The following is a 22,374-nucleotide window of genomic DNA, read 5'->3' as shown; positions in this document are numbered from 1 at the left end:
TGGATTGCCATGAGAATTTCATGAGCAGTAGCCAGCTACAGGGCCTAGTAATGTGTCGTGATTATGTATTTCCCTGAATTATTTTAAACAAGAATAATTAAGTTTATGTGCTATCCTCTTGAGAAAAGCAGTGGGTTTGAAGGTAGGGTAAATGAGGTAGGTGATGGTTTAGTCGCCAAGTTGTGCAGGAGGTCGAAGGTAATTGCCAGAAATGGGGCTGTGGCTATGGATGAGCTAAGTGGCAGAGCAATGTTTGTGGGTCCATTGTCGCTGTGCCTACTGATCCGCGATGGGAGGGAAGGAGGACAAAGGGAAACCAGGGTTGGCCACTGAGCCTGAAAGAAGTGTGAGCGAGCCAGAGAGTGCTCCCTACCCGCGACGGCGGGAGGCGGCTACCCCGGGTCCTCCACGCCGGGAAAGGGGCGATAGGAGGCGGCGCGGGCCCCGCCCCCTCCTCTGGCGGGCGCGGGCGCGAGACGCTGCGCGGCGGCAGCGGCGGGCGCGAGCGGCAGCTGTCAGGCCACCGAGGTCCAAGCTGCACTTGCCGCCCCGTTGAGGACGAGGAGGCGGCAGGAGCGGTGACGGTGTCGCCGCGAAACCGGATTGCCGGCACGGAGGGCTCACCGGCCTGGCCCCCGCGGCCCTCTCCCGCCTCGCTCCCATTGTGTTGGGTAAGATGCCGGTGAGGGTGCAGCGAGAGTGGCTGAGCGGCTCGAGGACCCGGGAGGCGGGGAGATGGGGCCCCTGGGGGCAGAGGGAGAAAGGGAGGTCTGGATGATCCCCGGGGGCACTTGCACCTTGTGAAAGGGGCCTGGGCGCCGCCGGCGTCGGAGTTGCAGGGGCGGGGGTAGGTGATGGTGGAGGGGGGCGTTGCTGAGTAATCCAGAGCAGCTGCCAAAGCCGGGCAGAGGCGCAGGGCTCCGTGGGGAGCGGGTGTGGCTCAGTGCGCATGCGCCACAGCTGAGGCTTCTCAGAGCTGGGGATAAAGTGAGACGATCTGGGTCCGAGGTAGTTGGACCTATGGGTGACATCTTCACTTTCTGGGTCTTCGATGCTAACAGGACCCCTGTCACGGAGATGCCAGCATTCCCAGCCTCCTAAGGAAGCTTCTTTTCCCTGTACCTTGCTTACTTAATGTCACCCAGACCTTACCTATTCTTCTCCAGGCTGTCTACTCAGGAAGAAGTGGCCTGGGGACAGTGCCAAATTGCTTTCTAGTTTGCCTTCGGGCTCATAGCCCCCAGAGCCGTCGTTGTGAGGAGAGGTTAGAGGTGAAATTCCACCTTGGACCCTTCTAGTTGCATGTAAGATATACATATGGGCATAAATGTAAAAATAGCTTTTCAGTGGCAATGACAGCTGTGGCATTTGGACTCAGAGTATGGATGTAGCTGATAACTTGGTTAGCTCTGCCAAATGAATCCAGTGCGTCAGAGGGTTTCCCTGCTGCGGAACCATCCCCCATTCCCAACCCCAAGCATCAGGTTGTATTGGAAACAATCTATACCATTTCAAGAAGAGGGTCTCAAAGATCCAGTCATTTCCTATTTGCATTGATTTTTATGTAGATTAAGGAAAGCCCCACTCAATTCGCCAGTGTAGTATTTCCAAATATTGTGCCAGGAATCCACAGTGAGTTGAATAGTCTCAACCGATGTGTCACCATGAGGTGGGCATTCCCCACAGCTCTAACTATGGCTCCTCCCCCTCGTGCAGATTGCTACCACAGCCACTCTCACCCACTGCCTAGCCCTCCTCAGCTTCTCTTCCTCCTACCTTCAGCCCTGTGGTACACATCTCTCTCAAAACTTGCTCCCAAACAATCTGCATTATGGATATGAGCATCATCCTACTCATGGCAGCCAAACTGATGTTTCCAATTTACTTTTCTATTTTTCTCTCCATCATCACACTGAAATGTACTGTTTTCAAAGGTTCACCTCTTTCTTACCATTGTCCTGCCTCCTCACACACCTCCATCCCCACCCACAAGCATCCTCAACTAAATACAATAATTGTAATAAGCCTGTATGGGTGCAGGTACAACAGGTTCAGAAGGTAACAAAAGAGGGGGAGAACAAAGAAAGCTAGGGAGTATCACATGTCAATTCCTAATTCACCTTACTGTCCAAGACTGAGACCCTATTTGGAGGAAAAAAAGTGAATAAACTATCCTTAGAGAATATTTGTTAATCTGTTTTGGGGAGTGAAGTAGGTGAAGTAGGGAATGGTATCTCTGGGATGTCTGAGTCATTTAAAGGCAGATCTTTCTCTGAATAGGGCCAAAATTAGAATAAACATTTTAGTCCAAATCCTAAACTAATAAGGGACCCTTAAGGGATGTATAAGGGATTTGACTTTCCTACTAAATGCACTCAGGGTTATCCAAGAATTTCCTTGCCTACTTAATGCTACCTCCTTTGAAGGATATGTGGCATATCCTGAAGAAAAAAATCATTTGATTTACTTTTACGCTGTGCTAGTTCTTTTAAAGTATGTACTAAAGGGTATCACACTCAAATGATGATGATGATGCCAGCACCCTCTGAAAACATAAAGTGGGGATAATTATTCTGCTCTTGTTTTTGTTGAAAATTGAGAAATTTATATATTTGAAATGTGAGGGGAGAGGGAGGAAAACTGGAGCATTTCCACTGACTTTCAACAGGTGGAATTCCTGTTAAGTCTCATCTAGAAAGTGATCCAGGTAAGTCCATGACTTCTGCTCTTTAGTCACCTTATAACTAATAATATTTGGATGTCTTACAGAACTGTGAATCTATTGTATCTTTGCATCAATTCAGAGGCATTAGTTCTGGGGGTATTTACCTAAATAATAAACACATACTTATCCATTATCCCTCTGCTGCCACATAAAGGGACTTCAAAGACATATACAAACAAGGGCCCTAGGATCCAGAAATTTAGAATTTGGTTGTGCAGGAAAAAAAGATTTTTTAACAATATAAGGCAGTATAATATTATTTCAACTGTCAACTAGGAGGTCTGAAGCTTATATGTCAAATTATAAACTCCTTGAGGTTAAGACCTTGCCTCAAACATGTTTGATTTCCAACAGGGTCTACACCCAGTTGGTGCTCAAGTGATGGAAGCTTTGCAAAGTATATGGATTAGGTAAGGAGAATCTAGAGGCAGGGAGACAAGAGCTAAGAAGCTTTCACAATAGATTAGATACAAAGAGATGTGGACCAAAATGAAGATAGTAGTAAAAGACTGAAAAAGGATATCACAAGGAAAAATGAGCAGGACTTAGTGACTGAAGGCAAGGAGATAAGCCTAAACTGTATTCATTTTTACCTCCAGCAAATAAAGGGGAGTTGGAGACAACAGAGGAAAGTGGAGGATCACCTTAGTAAGAACAGAGCACACAACAGGCACTCAAATGTTTTCTCAAGCATCAGTTGCAGTATTGGGCCAGAAGACCCGTAAGGTCCCTCCAGTGCTAAGATTCTGTGGTATATGCAGATAATCAAAACTTTTGGGGAACAGGACATTCTCAGATATGGAAGAAAGAGAAAAGGAAGGAGTGTTATCCTCCCACTGGCAGGCCCTTTCTGAGAAGAGATAATATGGAGTCACAAGGCCCCCACCAATGAATGAAAGGAGGTGAAGAGCAAGAGGAATGAAAACCTCAAGCCAAAAATTTCAATAAATGCTTACAAATCTTTGCAAATTTCTTAAGCTATTCATTTCCTCCCAAATCCTGTGAGTTAAGTAGGATAGGTATTATCAGTTCTCTTTTTATATAGGAAGGAACACAGCAAGATTAAGTGACCTGCCCAAGTTCATAAAAGAAATGAGTAGGAAAGTAGTGATGAAGACTCTTGTGTCCTGATTGCTACCAGCCTGGTGCACTTGACACTGAACCACGTTGCTCTTCCCTGCTGTAGAGCCTATGCACCCAGAAGTTATGTGTGCAAACAACCAAATAGGGGATGCACAAGCAATTGCAGCACTATCTCAGATAGTTATTAATACTTCATCATTATTCCTGGAGCTGAGTGTTCGGTTTCCATATTCACTCAGTCCTTGACCCGTCATTTGAGTTTATCTGCAGCAGCCGGAAATGTAGAGTTAGTGAGTTGTTTAATGATGTGAACACCTGTTTGCTAGGAACTTAAGGATGCTCACTTGGCATGGGCCCTTAATACTGTCAGTATTGTGCCTAAGTACTTCCTTCAAGTGAGAGTTCCAGAGTTCTGCTCTGTAAAGTTATCCTACAGACCAATATAAAAATTAGCATGAGGTTGCTAAGCAATGGAGATCTCTTAAAAGCTTCTTAATTCCTCAGTTAGAACACTCAACAAACTAGGAACTGTTTTTTTCTTTTTAGATCAGTACTCTTGATGTTGCTGAAATAAGATGTTTGCCCTAATTAATTATAATTTTAAATGAAGTTGTATTTGAATTTAATAAAGCCAGTTAAATGCTAAAACCTGTGTTTAAGACAACCAAAATTTAGTAAATTAGCCAAGACTACATATGGTAAACAAGGAGTCCCCAAACATATTTTTTTCCTCTCTCATCTTCTGGAATCAATTGCAGAGATACCCTCCAGGCAGATTGATGAGTACATTAATCACTTTCTTGGAGATCGGCACATTGGTAGGTACAAAGGGAAGGAGTTTCATGTCTGACTTAGAATTTCAACATATCTTAAACTCCTCTGTACTTTCCCTTTCCTTAATATCATCTACTTTCTTTGATTTACTTTTACTTTGAGTGGAGAGTTCAATAGAGAGACAATGTAAAACAGTTTTGGTTGTTGTTCAGTCGTTCAGCCATGTCCAACTCCTTGCGACCCCATGGACTGCAGCACACCTGGCTTCTCTGTCCCTCACCATCTCCCACGGCTTGCTCAAACTCATGTCCACTGAACCAGTGATGCCATCCAATTGTTTTGTCTTCTGTTGTCCCCTTCTCCTCCTGCCCTCAATTTTTCCCAGCATCAGGGTCTTTCCTAATGAGTCGGCTCTTCGATTCAGGTAGCCAAAGCATTGGAGCTTCAGCATCAGTCCTTCCAATGAATGTTTAGGATTGATATCCTTTAGGATTGAATGGTTTGATCTCCTTGCAGTCCATATAAAGTACATTCAAGTTAGGACAGAGTTAATGTTCATCCAATAAAATTATTTTGTCCATGATAGACATTTTTAGCCATTTGAACTCTTAAATATATTTGTGAAAAACATCCTCTGTAGGTAAATTGAGATTGATCTTTTTCCTGACTTGAGTGTATTTCTATATAGATAGCCGTAACTTATTTTTAAATAAATTTTTAAAAATAATGTTTCCCAATCTGTTTTTTAGAATCATAAAAAGAGAGAATATAACAACAACAAGAAAAAGACTAAAATTGTGACAAAGACCCAACTGGGTAGGTTTACATTTTATTCTCAATTGGGTAGGTATCTGTTTTATATGTTTTTATTGGATCTCTTAAAATGAATATTTAGAAAAATACATAGTACACCTACAAAACAACATAACTCTAAGGACTACTGAGGTTTTCAAGTTACATTTCAAATGTGTGTGCTCCTTTGCATGTGTTCATTTCTTAGTGTTATTTCAAAATTTTTTGTACGCTAATTATTTTATTTGTCACTACAAATTCTGTATGCAGTATATATATGCAATATTATCATCACCTAAGTGTAAATATGAGATATAACAAGTGCTCTTTTGAGGAGTGATTAGTTTTCATCTATTTGGGTCACCTTTATAAATAACACCCAATAAACATCGTCACGGAGAAGGTGATGGCACCCCACTCCAGTACTCTTGCCTGGAAAATCCCATGGACGGAGGAGCCTGGTAGGCTGCAGTCCATGGGGTCGCTAAGAGTCGGACACGACTGAGCGACTTCACTTTTCACTTTCATGCACTGGAGAAGGAAATGGCAACCCACTCCAGTGTTCTTCCTGGAGAATCCCAGGGACGGGGGAGCCTGGTGGGTGGGCTGCCGTCTATGGGGTCGCACAGAGTCGGACACGACTGAAGCGACTTAGCAGCAGCAGCAGCAGCAAACATCATCATTGTTGAGTTTCCACAATGGACCTAATTTGAAAGAACCTGACAGACTCTAGTACAAATGTTCAGTAAACATTTGATCTTTTTAAGATGTGTTCTAGATAGTCCATGTATAGACATGTGGAGGTAACAATAAAGATACTGTATAATCATTAGCTGTTTAGAGTTTACAGTATGTTTTCATTGGTGTCATTATGGAATTAGAACCTAAATCCAGAATTTAATAAGCTATCCAAGATTCTCTTCCTTAATGATAGCTGTTTATAATAATATCAGTCTACAATCATCAACTTGAGTACCATTGTTCCATGAAGAAAAGATTATGGAAGATCCTTTACTTGTGAGGGTATCCATAACAATGCAAGTATTAATATAATGGGGCAAATTCCTGAAGAAAGCTAGTCTTTTTCTCTTTCCCAAGTTCTGGGGTCCAATGTAATCCTAACCAAAACCTCTACTAACAAAATCAAGATTCCAGCCTACACAGCTTTCTCTCCTCAGTTGTTCTTGGGTCCGTCAGGAACAGACTTCAGACCCCTCTAATCAATTTCATACTCTTTGCCTCTTGTTTGGAATTGTCCAAACCAGAAGCTAAGATGTTACACATTTGAGTAGCATTCCTGTTTTAGGGTTTCTCCCTAGAATAGGGTCAGAACTGAACCAGATTATAGCACCATCTGCTAGTCCATTTATCCATGGCATTCAGCCATTTTTCCTGACACAGGCAAGAGACTTCAGAAAAACAAGACCTATTTTCTCCCTTATACAAAAAAGAATTTTATTCCTTCTGCTATACTATATCATTTAATGAACATGAAATAAGAGAAAAGGTAAATAAGAAGGCCTCATAATTCAGAAGAAATTGATTTACTATGAAGTTGATTTCAGTTTCAGGTTTAACTGTTTTCCCTCCTACTTTTTCTTTTATTTTCAGGATCTCTTGGTTATAAACTCTTCTCCATCTGGTGCTGCAACAATGAGTGGGAAATCCCTGCTCTTAAAGGTCATTCTCTTGGGTGACGGTGGAGTTGGGAAAAGCTCACTCATGAACCGTTATGTAACCAATAAATTTGACTCCCAGGCTTTTCACACCATAGGGGTAGAGTTCTTAAATCGAGATTTGGAGGTAGATGGACGTTTTGTAACTCTCCAGATCTGGGACACTGCAGGGCAGGAACGTTTCAAGAGCCTTAGGACACCCTTCTACAGGGGAGCAGACTGCTGCCTCTTGACCTTCAGCGTGGATGACCGGCAGAGCTTTGAGAACCTGGGTAATTGGCAGAAAGAATTCATCTACTACGCAGATGTGAAAGACCCTGAGCACTTCCCCTTTGTAGTTCTGGGGAACAAAGTAGACAAAGAGGATAGGCAAGTGACTACTGAGGAGGCGCAGTCCTGGTGCATGGAGAATGGAGATTACCCTTATCTAGAAACAAGTGCCAAAGATGATACTAATGTGACAGTGGCCTTTGAAGAAGCTGTCAGACAGGTGTTGGCTGTAGAGGAACAACTGGAGCATTGCATGTTAGGTCACACTATTGACTTGAACAGTGGTTCCAAAGCAGGATCTTCATGCTGTTAAAAGTAGGAAGCTGTTTTAAAATGTGCCCCAAATTGATCAGTCAGTAGTGTGAGATTCACTGTGCCCCTCTATTAGTGCACACACATACAAAAGGATAAGAGATAAGTTTCTGATGTGAACCAGAGCCTTTCAAGTTGAAGTTGTAGAGTGATTTAAAGAAAAAAAAGCTTTATCAAGCCAACTGTATTTTGTGTAATTTCTGCTATTTCCTTCTTGTGTGTATCAGGACATTTCAGAAAACTTTAGTCCTGACAGATTTAAATATTTTTCAAATCACAGTTTAATCTTAGAACCAGCCGCATGAAGGAGTTAAAGAGCTACAGCTATCCCTTAAAGCGTTCCATTAATCAACTAACAAATGTCACCATTGACACTTGCCAAGCAGTTTCTGACATGTCTGCCAAAGGGGAAAAAAAATAAGACTCTGAGATGTACTACAATAAACACAATAATGCAAACTAGGATGTCCTAAGCTTGAATGAATTATAAAGAGGTGGTAAAGATTAAGAGTGCAAAATATAATGATGTACACTGCCTCATTTAAACACTTGTGTATGGTTTGCTCCCATCTGAGCTTTAAAAAAATGCCATCTCGATAAGAGATACACTAATGACTCTGGAAATTTATTACACTCATTGTATTTGAAGTAACAGGGTCCTTGTGAATGGATTATGCTTCATTATGCCAACCACCCTTGCAAATAGATGGCTGGTCTGATTTTATTTCCGCTGCACAGGGGTGTTGCTTCTCTGACAACCTCTTATCTAGCAATGCTGCTTAGTATACGGCTTTGAATCCAGTGCACTCTGCTCATAATTGTGATGGTCCTTTGGTCTACCATACTGTGCTCTCAGAGAAGCCTTCAGAACAGATTCGAGGATACTGGGCTTTTCTCATAAGGTACCTTAACTCGAATATTTATTGTAGAAGAAGGAACTGATTTATTGTATGTTGCACTGCATGTTCAGCTGGCCAAACTAGGATGTTGAAAGTAACAAGAGAACATGCTTTAACCCAGCATTAGAATGAACTCATAATTAGAGTTGTCCAGTAGTGGAATGGTCTGCCTTAATAGTGAACCCTCTTCCAGTGAAAATATTCAAGATGCTAGATGACCATCTGTTAAAATACCATAAAAAGAATTTCTTTACTGGCTAGATGTTTGGTTTAAGGTCTCTTTCAGCTCTAAGTTCTAGGAATCTATGAGCTACAAACTACATTTAAGTGCCATGTTATAGTTAGATATATCTTAAGACAACAGCTACGACTATGGAAAGGGACTTTAAAATTTCTCGGACTATTCTGGGATCAGCCTTTAACAGCAACTACATAGCTCTTTCTTTTGCTTTTGCACTATGTCAGGAAAAATTCTTGAACTCCAAGTAATCATTACATGCCCAATATAAACATCCTGAGGATACCATATTAAAATACAAAAACAGTTTGTCAGAGTTTGATTACCATGACTGCCAGCTATATACTTTATTATAAATATGCAGTCTAGTTCTTGTCAGTTGATTTATTTGTCCTGCATAGCTTTTAATCTGTACTTTTACAACATCAATGATAAAATAGTGACCCAAGGTAGTGAGGGACAGTTAAAAATGACCGCAAAAAAGACCTAGGTCGGGAAGGGGGCCGGAGCTTTCACAGGAATATAGCCTAGAACTCTCCAATGTAGCCACATATGGAATCAGCCTTACAAGTGGGACCTTATGTGCTTTAAGAGCTCTGGGACTTTTTGGCAACATTGATAAGTGGAAGATGATATTTTAATCCAGTCATACTCAGTATTTCCAATATAAATATGGTCCTGACCCCATTGTCTAACTAACTTTGATGCCAGAAGTCGAAGCCAGAACTGGGACCCCACAGCTCTTAAGTATTGGTCCCTATCCTGCCTATGCCTATAGCCAGCCACACTGGTTTCCAAGTACTATGATCATTTTGCTACAATCATGTTAGAGTGAAAATCTGTACATCAGAACTGTTAATTGCTAATTGTTTTTCAGTGCATGAGACCTGAGGCCTTCTCTTTCTACTTGCACTCAGCTTATAATAGTTTCTACTTGTAGATCTCAGGCCTTCATAAAGACCTCCATCCACTCACAAAAGTACTTGTCACTATGAGAATGGCACGTGATCATCTAAGCAAAAAAATAAAAACTACTTGGGTATCCCATTCATAGGCCTCCTGTCCATCCAAGACAAGTGTTAATTTTATTGGCAGGTCAGTTGAAGCCCCTTTTCTCTTAGCCATACCAGTTTTTTCCTACCAAATCACTACATAATATATTAACAAAAACACTTAATATTAAGTGACAAAAAGTGGTGGCATTTTGGTGAGTAATACTTAGTGGGGTGCTGACATAGCGTTTGGTTAAGATTAAAAAAAATAAAAATAAAAAACACCAAAGGCTGAAATCTGTGAGTACCAGGAACTGTGCATATAGAAAATTGTGTACTCTAGAATGTGCAGTGCAATATTTTCAGTAGGTGTTTTTTTCATGAACACTGGATTTTTTGGAACAAGATGTTTCTAATTGAAACTATACTGTTTTCAACGGTCCGTTAAAACATCATACAGAATATCTCTTAATTTATTTTCATGTATTGGGCTAACATTCAGGGGGCCTCAGTTTTCATATATCTTCAGTGAACTGATGAATTTCAGGTTAATTTGTGCCTGCCTCAGCCATCTCTATTGTACCCTGAGGTATTCCACAATCCTCTTGTTGCAGGTGCTGCTAAAAACTCAAAATTGTGTATCAGATATTTTGTTTCAACTGTACAAAAAAAATCGTCTGTGTTAAAGTGAATAAAAAGTGCATTTTGAATAACCAGTATACAATGTGTGTGCTTCTTTTTTCCCTTTCCCTTTTCAAGCAACTGGTGAGTGTGACAGCACATATTCATCTATCAAGTCACTCTTTCAGACTGTCCTACATGTGGCCCTGGATCATTTTTTCACGTGGTACTTCAAGCAGCCACTACCTATTGATCAGACAGACACTGTTCTACTGATTGGGAAGCAAACTCGAAAGATTAAGATGGGAAATTTCCTTTTATTTTATGCCAGTTTTTAATACATTAAGAGTATTGAGACTAGAAATTGGATCTTGACTCTCCACTTTATTTATTCATCATTTAGAACAAAAGTAAGCCATCACAAAATAGAAACAGAGCTTACACGTTCCCTTTATTTTCTTGACTGGCCTACTGTCCAGATCTTAGGAAAATATGAAAATATAGACAAAACAAATCTGAAAGCAAAGGATAATTTTGTTAAATATTCTATTGCCTCTCACATATTGGACTTTAAAGAGACTTGGATTAGCATCGATTGAGTGATTTGAATATCCAGTACATCAGCACAAGTCTCTCCACGGCACATCATTTCCACATCATTCCATCTGTCACAGATTTAGTCCTCTGCCCTCCCGCCCTCTATTTTGCCTATTGGAACGCTCAGCAGTCAAAATCACAAAGGGAAAAACAAACTGATTTTTTTTTGCCACATGTACTGTTTCCCTCACTAAGGAAAATTATATAATAAATTATCAGACCAAGCTCAACTACAAGCATCTGAAATCCTTTTGATTGGGCTAGAATAATGTCACTTTTAAGCTAGAAGGTCATAGATCTCAGTTCAGTTCAGTTGCTGAGTCGTGTCCACCTCTTTGCAACCCCATGGACTGCAGCACACCAGGCTTCCCTGTCCATCACCAACTCCCAGAGCCTACTCAAACTCATGTCCATCACATTAGTGATGCCATCCCATCATCTTATCTTCTGTCGTCCCCTTCTCCTCCCACCTTCAATCTTTCCCAGCATCAGAGTCTTTTCCAATGAGTCAGTTCTTCGCATCAGGTGGCCAAAGTATTGGAGTTTCAGCTTCAACATCAATCCCTCCAATGAATATCGACAACTGATTTCCTTTAGGATTGTCTGGTTGGATCTTCTTGCAGTCTAAGAGACTCTCAAGAGTCTTCTCCAATACCACCATTCAGAAAGCATTGAATCTTGTCATATATCTAAGCTCTTATAAAGGATTTGCTCATCCAAAACTGATACTTTAAAAACTAGTTTTCTGTCTGTGCAGGTTTTCTTTTGTTTTAATTTTTAATTATTTATTTTTGGTCACACTGGCTCTTCATTGCTGCACGTGAGCCTTCTCCAGCTGTGGCAAGTGGGGGCTACTCTTCCTTATGATGTGTGAGTTTCTCACTACAGTGACTTCTCTTGTTGTGGAGCACAGACTCTAGGCCCATGAGCTTCATAGTTATGACACACAGACTCAGTAGTTGCAGTTCATGGGCCCTAGAGGATGGGCTCAGAAGTTGCAGCACATGGGCTTAGTTGCTCTGCAGCATGTGGAATCTTCTCTGACCAGGGATAGAACCCATGTCCCCTGCATTGGCAGGCAGATTCTTATCCGCTGTGGAAATAGTTTGGCTATAGTTCTTCCAGGAAATGTGGAATAGATGATTTCTCCTCAATTCTATAACTGAATATTTAAAACACACTGGGAAAATTGAAGCACCAATACGAGTAATTTAAGGCTGGAAGTGACATCTCTACTTTCATTTGAATTACCTGAAGTAGTTCTATTGTTGTTTAGCAGCTAAGTTGTGTCTGACTCTTTGCAACCCCATAGACTATAGCCCATAAGCTTCTCTGTCCGTGAAATTCTCTAGGCAAGAATACTGGAGTGGGTAGCCATTTCCTACTCCAGGGGATCTTTCTGACCCAGAGATTGAACCAGCGGCTCCAGTCCCATCTCCTGAATGGCAATGTATATATATGTACCTTAACCTCTGTGATCCACATAATCATATCACTTTTTTATCACTTTGCTATGGAGATATAGGATTCATTACCACAGAGCGCTGTTCTTACATTTGATCTTTAGGGCAGGTAACCTGTGATACAATTTTTTGATTAAATATTCATATATGTGCATTTTTTTTTACAATCTGATCTCTCTTTCCTCCCAGCTTTATTGAGGTATAATTGACAAATAAAAGTTGTATATACTTAAGGTATTCAAATTGATGATTCAATATACATATACACTATGAAATAATCACCACAGTCAAGTTAATTAATATATCCATCACCTTTCAGAGTGACCTTTTGTTTTTGGCTGTCTTTTTAGTTCCTTCAATTTAACATCACCAATAAAGCCCTCATTTTTACTTCTTTCCCTTTAAGAAAAGGAAAGGATAATGATAGAAACTAGGTATAAAGAATGAAAATAAGGCTATTAAATTATTAAATGTCTCCTTAGTGGTATGTTTGCAAAAACTGGTAAGCAAGGATCTAGCTTTTATTTTACGCATGGAGGTGGTGATGTATGTAGGAGAGTTATTATGGTTTTCTTTTTTTTTAAGGGGGTGAATGGTTATTTCGTGCTTTCCCAGCTAGAACAAGTGTCTTCACAGATCAAGATGTGAAGGAATCATCACCTTTAGTTGTATAGGAATTGCTACAGTGATCCATGTGTCTTCATAAATCAGTTTGTCTTCTCCAAGGCAACACAGAGAATTTTGATTCAGCCATATTTAAGTGCCCTTTTAAATGGTGGGTTTTGTGAGGGCAAGTATGTGTATTTTTGAGCAATCTGTCAATTCTTTTCATACTTTATGAATTATGGGTCAATGTGTAACGAATTTCATTACTCCTGAATTTTAGGCAGACATGCCAAACTGTGTTTTTTTTACTTAATTGATGAAAAGGAATTGAGAAACTCCGCCTTGATGAAAGAAATGCTAGCTTTATTGATTAGAGTTAAAATATAAATCATGCTTTCCTGTGGTTCATTCATGAGGAAGCAAGAAGGAGGCTCATCTCTTCTCTCTTCTCTTTCATTGTTCCCAGCTGACTTAGAAACATCATGGCCAAGGGTGTGTCCTGCAATATATTGTTCAGCATAAAGTTGGAAGAATGAGTGTTGGTATATCCTTTGAATTGTCTCTTTTTTCATTTGTTCCCAACAGGAAAACAGTATCACCATCTGACACTAAAAATTTGTTTTTTTTTTTTTTTTCTGATTACAAAAGTCATACACACCCATGGTAAAAAACAAACAACAACCAAAAAAACCTGAAAGAAAAAAAGAAACAGAAAATCAAGATACAGAAAATGAAAGTTTCCTTTAATCTTATTACTCTGAGGTAATCAGATTTTTAAATATTACTTTTTAGTGCGTATGTATGTGTTTTAATATATTTATGTAATAAAGAAAATTGATATCATACTGCACAAGCTGATTGTAATGTTTTTCACTTACCTAACGTGACATTTTTCACTCAGAGAAGGCAATGGCACCCCACTCCAGTACTCTTGCCTGGAAAATCCTATGGATGGAGGAGCCTGGAAGGCTGCAGTCCATGGGGTCGATGAGGGTCGGACATGACTGAGCGACTTCACTTTCACCTTTCACTTTCATGCATAGGAGAGGGAAATGGCAACCCACTCCAGTGTTCTTCCCTGGAGAATCCCAGGGATGGGGGAGCCTGGTGGGCTGCCGTCTATGGGGTCGCACAGAGTCAGACACGACTGAAGCGACTTAGCAGCAGCAGCAGCAGCAACATGACATTTTTCACTAGGTCATTATATATTCTTCTAGGGATTATATTTAATGCTTGCATAATAGTCTATTGAAGGATTTGCCATTATACATGTAATCAGGAAAGAGTTGGTTCTCTAAACCTGGAGCTTATATCTCTCCATTCTTTGACTGAAGAATAAAGTTTTCCTTTGCTTCTGAAAAAAAAAAAAAAAGATATTTCAGACACTTATTGCTAGACATTTAGGTTGTTTTCCAATGGTCTCCTTTTTACAAAGTAAAGTAGTAGTGCATGTCCCTAATATTAATCAATTCACATTTCTATTATTTCCTATAAGTAAAATTCCAGGTCAATGAGAATGAATATTTTTATGATTTTTAATATGCATTATCAAACTGTCATCTAGAAGAAAAGTTGTCCCAAATTACATCAATAACAGTAAAATAAAAGAAGGCCTATTTTTATAAACACTCAATTTTTTCATGGAATATTATCTTTGTGAACCACATATGCCTAATTTGATGAATGAAAAATTATCTCATGTTTTGATTTGCATTTCTTTCAATCTTTGAGAATAAATAGTTATTCATGTATTTATTGACTATTTTTATTTTTTCTCGAGTGAACAGCCCATTCTAATCCTTAGAACATTTGGGGAACAGTCATTTTTGTTTCTTATTGGTTTCTAGAATCTCTTTATATATATATATATTATATGCATTAACCTTTCATCATATCTGTATTACTGGTTTTCTGCAGTCCTCTCCCATACCTCTTCCTTTTTAATTTTGTTTATAATATTTTTTTAAATGTTGAAAGATTATTGAAAGGGTTAGCAGGGTGGTGGAGGAGAGAGAAATGCTACTTGATCTGTTCTTTGTTCTTGACCACATTTAAAACTATGCACTTATTTTTGTTTAGAGAGATTATGAGTCTAATCTTGTGTCATCATGACAAAAAATTGATAGAAAAATATTCAACTTCTTTATCTGCATGATGTCAAAGGCTGGTTCCATTTGTGTTTTTTGCTGTTATTTAAATGAATATTATTCTGAAATCTTACACAAATACAGAAACAGTGACAGTTCAGCATTCACCCACAAGGGGGCAATAAAGACCAGTATTCAGTGGTAGATGAAACACAAGACTGCGGATTGTTAAGAGCTGAAGGGACGCCTAGAAATCATCCAACTAGTCCAACTTCTCCTTATTTTATAGATGAGGAAAACTGGAACCTGGAGTGGTGAAATAACTTGCTCGTGGTCACAGAGCTGGCCAGTCAGAGCTGAATCCTAAGCATTTTCCAGTTGACCGTATTGTGATTTAGTTACATTGATACAAACTATAAACATATACATTTTTTTTCTGATTTTAAATTTGTTTTTGTCTTTTCAGGTAAGAATCACATAAAATTAACCATGTTAAAGTGTAAAATTCAGTAGCATTTAGTATATTCACAGTGTTGCAATCACATAGGTTTTAATCTTCTGAATTCAAATCCCAGTCCTGCCACTTCCTGTAAACTTGCTGATCTTCATTTTCTTCAGCTTATGTAGTAATAAAATGTCTTCCTTACCATGTTGTTTTGAGGATTACCAGAAACAATATTCACAAGGACCTAGCAATGTTCTTGGCACAGAGTAGATGAGAAATTCTTTCTTTCCTTCAAGATATTAATCAACAATTCCCCCATCTATATTTATTTCACATTAAGAACAGAAACACATTCCAGAGTAGATTTTTTTCTCTTCTCATGACTATTACTGCAGTATTTACAATGAATTTTAAATGTGCTCAAAGGTTAAAAATGGTTTTTTAAAAACTTCACAACATGGGTTCTTCTGATAGAATTGGCAAAGGATTGTGGTATTCAATAGACGTAAAGACCCTCTTTAAGACAAACAAGTTTCCTAGTTCAGTTCTGTTCAGTCAGTCGTGTCTGACTCTTTGCGACCCCATGAACCATAGCATGCCAGGCCTGCCAGGCCTCCCTGTCCATCACCAACTCCCAGAGTCGACCCAAACCCATGTCCATCGAGTCGTTGATGCCATCCAACCATCTCATTCTCTGTCGTCCCCTTCTCCTCCTGTCCTTAATCTTTCCCAGCATTAGGCTCTTTTCAAATGAGTCAGCTCTTTGCATCAGGTGGCCAAAGTATTGGAGTTTCAGCTTCAACATCAGTCCTTCCAATGAACACCCAGGACTGATCTCCTTTAGCATGGACTGGTTGGATCTCCTTGCAGTCCAAGGGATTCTCAAGAGTCTTCTGCAACACCACAGTTCAAAAGCATCAATTCTTCAGCACTCAGCTTTCTTCACAGTCCAACTCTCCCATCCATTCATGACCGCTGGAAAAACCATAGCCTTGACTAGATGGACCTTTGTTGGCAGAGTAATGTCTCTGCTTTTTAATATGCTGTCTAGGTTGGTCAGAACTTTCCTTCCAAGGAGTAAGCGTCTTTTAATTTCATGGCTGCAGTCATCATCTGCAGTGATTTTGGAGCCCCCAAAAATAAAGTCTGACACTGTTTCCCCATCTATTTGCCATGAAGTGATGGGACTGGATGCCATGATCTTAGTTTTCTGAATGTTGAGCTTTAAGCCAACTTTTTCACTCTCCTCTTTCACCTTCATCAAGAGGCTCTTTAGTTCTTCTTCACTTTCTGCCATAAGGGTGATGTCATCTGCATATCTGAGGTTATTGATATTTCTCCCTGCAATCTTGATTCCAGCTTGTGTTTCATCCAGCCCAGCATTTCTCATGATGTACTCTGCATATAAGTTAAATAAGCAGGGTGACAACATACAGCCTTGACATACTGGTTCCTTTTCCTATTTGGAACCAGTCTGTTGTTCCATGTCCAGTTCTAACTCTTGCTTCCTGACCTGCATACGGGTTTCTCAAGAGGTAGGTCAGGTGGTCTGGTATGCCCATCTCTTTCAGAATTTTCCACAGTTTATTGTGATCCACACAGTCAAAGGCTTTGGCATAGTCAATAAAGCAGAAATAGATGTTTTTCTGGAACTCTCTTGCTTTTTCCATGATCCAACAGATGTTGGCAATTTGATCTCTGGTTCCTCTGCCTTTTCTAAAACCAGCTTGAACATCTGGAAGTTCATGGTTCACGTATTGCTGAAGCCTGGCTTGGAGAATTTTAAGCATTACTTTACTAGCATGTGAGATGAGTGCAATTCCCTTTCTTTGGGATTTGAACGAAAACTGACCTTTTCCAGTCCTGTGGCCACTGCTGAGTTTTCCAAATTTGCTGGCATATTGAGTGCAGCACTTTCACAGCATCATCTTTCAGGATTTGAAATAGCTCAACTGGAATTCCATCACCTCCACTAGCTTTGTTCGTAGTGATGCTTCCTAAGGCCGACTTGCCTTCACATTCCAGGATGTCTGTCTCCAGGTGAGTGATCATACCATCATGATTATCTGGGTCATGAACATCTTTTTTGTACAGTTCTTCTGTGTATTCCTGCCACCTCTTCTTAATATCTTCTGCTTCTGGTAGGTCTGTACCATTTTTGTCCTTTATCGAGCCCATCTTTGCATGAAATGTTCCCTTGGTATCTCTAATTTTCTTGCAGAGATCTCTAGTCTTTCCCATTCTGTTGTTTTCCTCTATTTCTTTGCATTGATCGCTGAAGAAGGCTTTCTTATATCTCCTTCCTATTTTTTGGAACTCTGCATTCAAATGGGTATATCTTTCCTTTTCCCCTTTGCTTTCTGCTTCTTTTCTTTTCACAGCTATTTGTAAGGCTTCCTTAGACAGCCATTTTGCTTTTTTGCATTTCTTTTTCTTGGGGATGGTCTTGATCCCTGTTTCGTGTACAATGTCACGAACCCCCGTCCATAGTTCTTCAGGCTCTTTGTCTATCAGATCTAATCCCTTGAGTCTATTTGTCACTCCCACCATATCATTGTAAAGGATTTGATTTAGGTCATACCTGAATAGTCTAATGGTTTTCCCTTCTTTCTTCCATATAAGTCTTAATTTGGCAATAGGAGTTCATGATCTGAGCCACAGTCAGCTCCTGGTCTTGTTTTTGCAGACTATATAGAGCTTCTCCATCTTTGGCTGCAAAGAATATAATCAATCTGATTTTGGTGTTGACCATCTGGTGATGTCCATGTGTAGAGTATTTTCTTGTGTTGTTGGAAGAGGGTGTTTGCTATGACTAGTGCAGTCTCTTTGCAAAACTCTATTAGCCTTTGCCCTGCTTCATGCTGCACTTCAAGGCCAAATTTGCCTGTTACTCCAGGTATCTCTTGACTTCCTACTATTGCCTTTCAGTCCCCTATAATGAAAAGGACATCTTTTTTGGGTGTTAGTTCTAGAAGGTCTTGTAGGTCTTCATAGAAATATTCAACTTCAGCTTCTTCAGCATTACTGGTCGGGAGTCTGGCAGGCTACAGTCCCTGGGGTCGCAAAGAATCGGACATGACTGACATGACCACGACACACAGTAGATCCCCCTAACTTATTCATCTGATGTAGTTTGAAAGATGCAGAAGAGATAGAGACAGGGAGGAAATGAAGCCAGAGGGGCAAAGAAAGGAACGGTAGGTAAGTTTCAAGGAAACGAAGGTAAGTTTTTAAGCAGAGCAAGATTCAGTCTTCAGACAGTGGAAGAAGAAGTCAAAAAAATAGCAAGTAGCTCTTTTCTGGAAGAAATATTGAGTCAGTCATGCCTTACTCTTCCTCCCAAGGAAGCAACCCTAGGAACTACTGAGAAGGTGTGCCTCCCCACAGTGTCTGCCTTACTGAACAAACAAAAGCTGCTGAAAATTGTTGTTGAAATCATAGCTGTCGGGTTTTGTTAGCATCCCAAGTCTTTTAAAATCTGACTAAAAATTACACAAATGACTAAAATCGAAGTTCCTAACAAACAGAGCAAGGAAAGAGATACCTGATGGAGAGTTTAAAAAGAAAATCCTGTCCTTCAGTCCCACGTTCTCCTCCTTTATTTTATGTAGCTACAATAAGAAAAGTTATTGACAATCAATCGTAAAAACTGCTGTTAATTGTGTACCGGTGTTAGCTTTTGTTATTAGCTGTATCTCAGCCAAGTGACAACCCACTCCAGTATTCTTGCCTGGAGAATCCCAGGAATGGGGGAGCCTGGTGGGCTGCAGTCTATGGGGTTGCACAGAGTCGGACACGACTGAAGCGACGCAGCAGCAGCAGCAGCAGCAGCCAATGAGCTTTCTGATCTAGCTTTCTGATTTGTAGTGTTATTTTTTAGTTTGTCACAATTAAAAAAAAAATTGGAACATAATAAATTGAGCTGAAGAATTATTGTCTCTGCATGATGCATGTCTTTACTGTTTTTTCTAGAATATTTCTTTTGTTACAGTAACAAAAGCTGAACATTTTGGCAGAGATTTTTGTTACCTGGCATTTCCACACTTCAATATTATGAGAACTAATGTTTGTAATGGTGACCCATAGACATTGTAAGAGGCTAAATTATTATTGGAACAACAAATAAAAAAATAAGGGATATTAATTTCGTTTGGTCTATTCTGTAGTATGAAAAACAGGTACTCCATATATAATGTATATGGGTATGGTGTGTATGGTAATGTAAACCATAATGCTCTACTTACCTGAAACGGGGAGTTTATTTTCTTTCCTTCTCCTGTTTAGCTTTATTACCCCATAGAATCCTATTTCAAGAATGGTAGGTTATTTCTTCCCAGTTTCACCAAATACCTGCCAAGTAGCCATAGAATCAATGCTGGAATACTGCAGGGGGCAGGAAATGTAACCTTTTTACAATGCAGGTGATTAATCTTTGTAAAGATGGTGCAAGCTTCCTTACGTGGAGTCAAAATCTGACTTCTTATGACTTCCACTGATTGGTCCGGCTGTTGCTACTGCTAAGTCACTTCGGTCATGTCCGACTCTGTGTGACCCCATAGACGGCAGCCCACCAGGCTCCCCTGTCCCTGGGATTCTCCAGGCAAGAACACTGGAGTGGGTTGCCATTTCCTTCTCCAATGCATGAAAGTGAAAAGTCAAAGTGAAGTCGTTCAGTCATGTCCGACCCTCAGCGACCCCATGGACTGCAGCCCACCAGGCTCCTGCGTCCATGGGATTTTCCAGGCAAGAGTACTGGAGTGGGGTGCCAATGCCTTCTCCTATTGATTGGTCCCAGGGCTATTCAAAACAAGTATTTTACAGGTCTTTGTGTATATATCCCACATATATGCAGTGTACAGGAAGAGAATTAGACTTGCATATTCCAAATCTGAAATACAGAAGTCCAAAATAAAAATATCTCTTCTCTAAATTAAAAAAAAAAAAAGGAAACAAGTGTTTTACATGAAGTAGACTTCCAGTATTTGAAAACAGCTCTTTTTTTTTTTTTTGACTTGAAATATCCCCAGGTCCCTAAGCAAAATATGATATGTTTTAAATTCTTCATTTTCATGGTAATGAGTAAATTTTTGTCCTGTGTCTCCCTGTACCAGGCACTATTAAAGGTGTGGGGATGAGGAGGGTAAATGGGAAGCAGCAGGAGCAGAAGTTGAGGCAGAAGCAAAAGCACAAAAAGCCATTTATCTTTACTAAGGAATGTGGATGTATTTTGAAAGTAATAGGCAACAAATGAAAGGTTTTTAAACAAACAGATGCGAAACTCAAATTTGCATTATAGACATGCCGATTATGTCTATAGACATAGAATGGCCAAGAATGGCCCACAGAGCAGCAGACCACCTATAACAGAACCACCGAGAGACCTTATTGAAAATGCAAATACTTGAACTCACCATGACCTGCTAAATTCAGGTCTCTGTGGGCTGTGCAGCTCAGGCACGTACCTATATCAAGTTTTCTCTTGGACTCTGAGGCCCATGGTCTGAGGGCTCGGTATTGAAAAGCCTCAGTGGTGGCAGTCAGAGAGTTTGTTTGTCAAGTGAAAGTCAATGGACATCCAGAACCCAGAGCCTGACCCACCAAGGCAAAGGGCTTGGAAACACCCTGGTCCGGGGCAGGGATACAACTCGGCCCTCCTTCATCCTCTCCGTTCAATCACTGCCTGCCTGGTGCCTTCTCTCCCTTGGGGTCAGGCCTAAGCATCACCTCTTTAGGCTTTTTCCCTGTCTTCCTACTCTTACAGGCATTCAGAACACCTCTCTATTTCCTTCTGTTTCTCACAATCTGTAATCTCACATCCATGTGTGTGGCTCCTCATAAAGGCCCTCCCCTCCCCTGAAGAGACTATAAGCTCCCTTAGGTCCAGGCCTGTGTTGTTCTCATTGCTGAGTTCCCACAGCACCTGGTACAGGGCCAGGCACAAGATAAATGGCAGCTAAATATTTGGAGATGGATGGATAGATGGGTGGATGGATGGGTGGATAGGCGGGTGGCTGGGAAGGTGGATGGAAGGATAGATGGGTACCTAGATGGATAGATGGGTGAATGGGTGGGTGGGTGGGTGGATGAGGGGTGGGTGGATAGAAGGATGAATGGGTACATGGATGGATGGTTGGGTGGATGGAAGGATGGGTGGGTGCATGGATGGTTGGGTGGAAGGATGGATGGATGGGTGGATGAATGGGGAGGCACTGGTGGCAGCCCCAGCTTGGACAACAGTGCTGAGTGGCAAACCTCTGTGGGGCTAGTCCTGGCTGCTCTATTGGCCAGGTTGCTCATGACGCCATTAATGGCTTGAAGCACAGGCCCTTTCTCTGTAGGTTCCCAAATCTTGTCAGAATCATAGGTGACTCCCCAAATGGAAAGCAAACCAAAGCCAAGGCAGTCTGGTCTGGGGTAAGAGGTCAAGGGAAGCTGCACATTTCTGGTTGGTTGTCTGAGTACCCAGAGGCCAGGGGAGGAGAGGCCTGGATTTGCTGACTTCTTGCCCTGGCCCTGACCTCCCTTGCTGTGGCTCCCCGGGGGTGGGCACAGAGCAAGGGCAGAATTCACCACCTCAAAATATATCTCTTTGGCATAAGGATTATTTTAGGCTGGTTATTTTTAAGGAACAGCAGAGCTAAGAAAGCTCTGGAAACCTAGTAGAAGTTACCATGTTGTAAGAAACATTTACATTTATAAGGGAAATCTCCATTTGTAAGGGAGTCTCCCTTCCTGGACCAGGAAGAGAAGGATGGCTTAATCTCAAGAAATTCTTATCAGTGGAGAAGACAGCA

The 22,374-nt window shown here is 40.7% G+C and overlaps 1 protein-coding gene across 2 annotated transcripts; it reads left to right on the top strand.

Moving 5' to 3' along the window:
• The first annotated feature begins 481 nt into the window (after window positions 1-481).
• RAB9B (RAB9B, member RAS oncogene family) lies at window positions 482-10,485 on the top strand. 2 transcript variants are annotated; one of them, XM_019956467.2, is made up of 3 exons: window positions 482-671; window positions 5,332-5,398; window positions 6,986-10,485. In XM_019956467.2, exon 3 carries the CDS (start codon window positions 7,028-7,030, stop codon window positions 7,631-7,633), a length of 606 nt encoding a protein of 201 aa, XP_019812026.1. In that variant the 5' UTR covers window positions 482-671; window positions 5,332-5,398; window positions 6,986-7,027; the 3' UTR covers window positions 7,634-10,485. The 2 variants fall into 2 exon arrangements, with proteins under 2 accessions (XP_019812026.1, XP_019812027.1); XM_019956468.2 differs by having other exon boundaries at window positions 5,332-5,425.
• The last annotated feature ends 11,889 nt before the right edge of the window (window positions 10,486-22,374 follow it).

This window comes from Bos indicus, chromosome X (assembly GCF_029378745.1).
Source record: "Bos indicus isolate NIAB-ARS_2022 breed Sahiwal x Tharparkar chromosome X, NIAB-ARS_B.indTharparkar_mat_pri_1.0, whole genome shotgun sequence".
NCBI classification, from domain to species: Eukaryota; Metazoa; Chordata; class Mammalia; order Artiodactyla; family Bovidae; genus Bos; species Bos indicus.
Note: the sequence above shows the minus strand (reverse complement) of the source record. Positions and strands in the feature narration are given on the sequence as shown.

Bases quoted from the DNA above. Each gene is read 5' to 3' on its own strand.
- RAB9B (XM_019956467.2), top strand. From the start codon at position 7,028: ATGAGTGGGAAATCCCTGCTCTTAAAGGTCATTCTCTTGGGTGACGGT.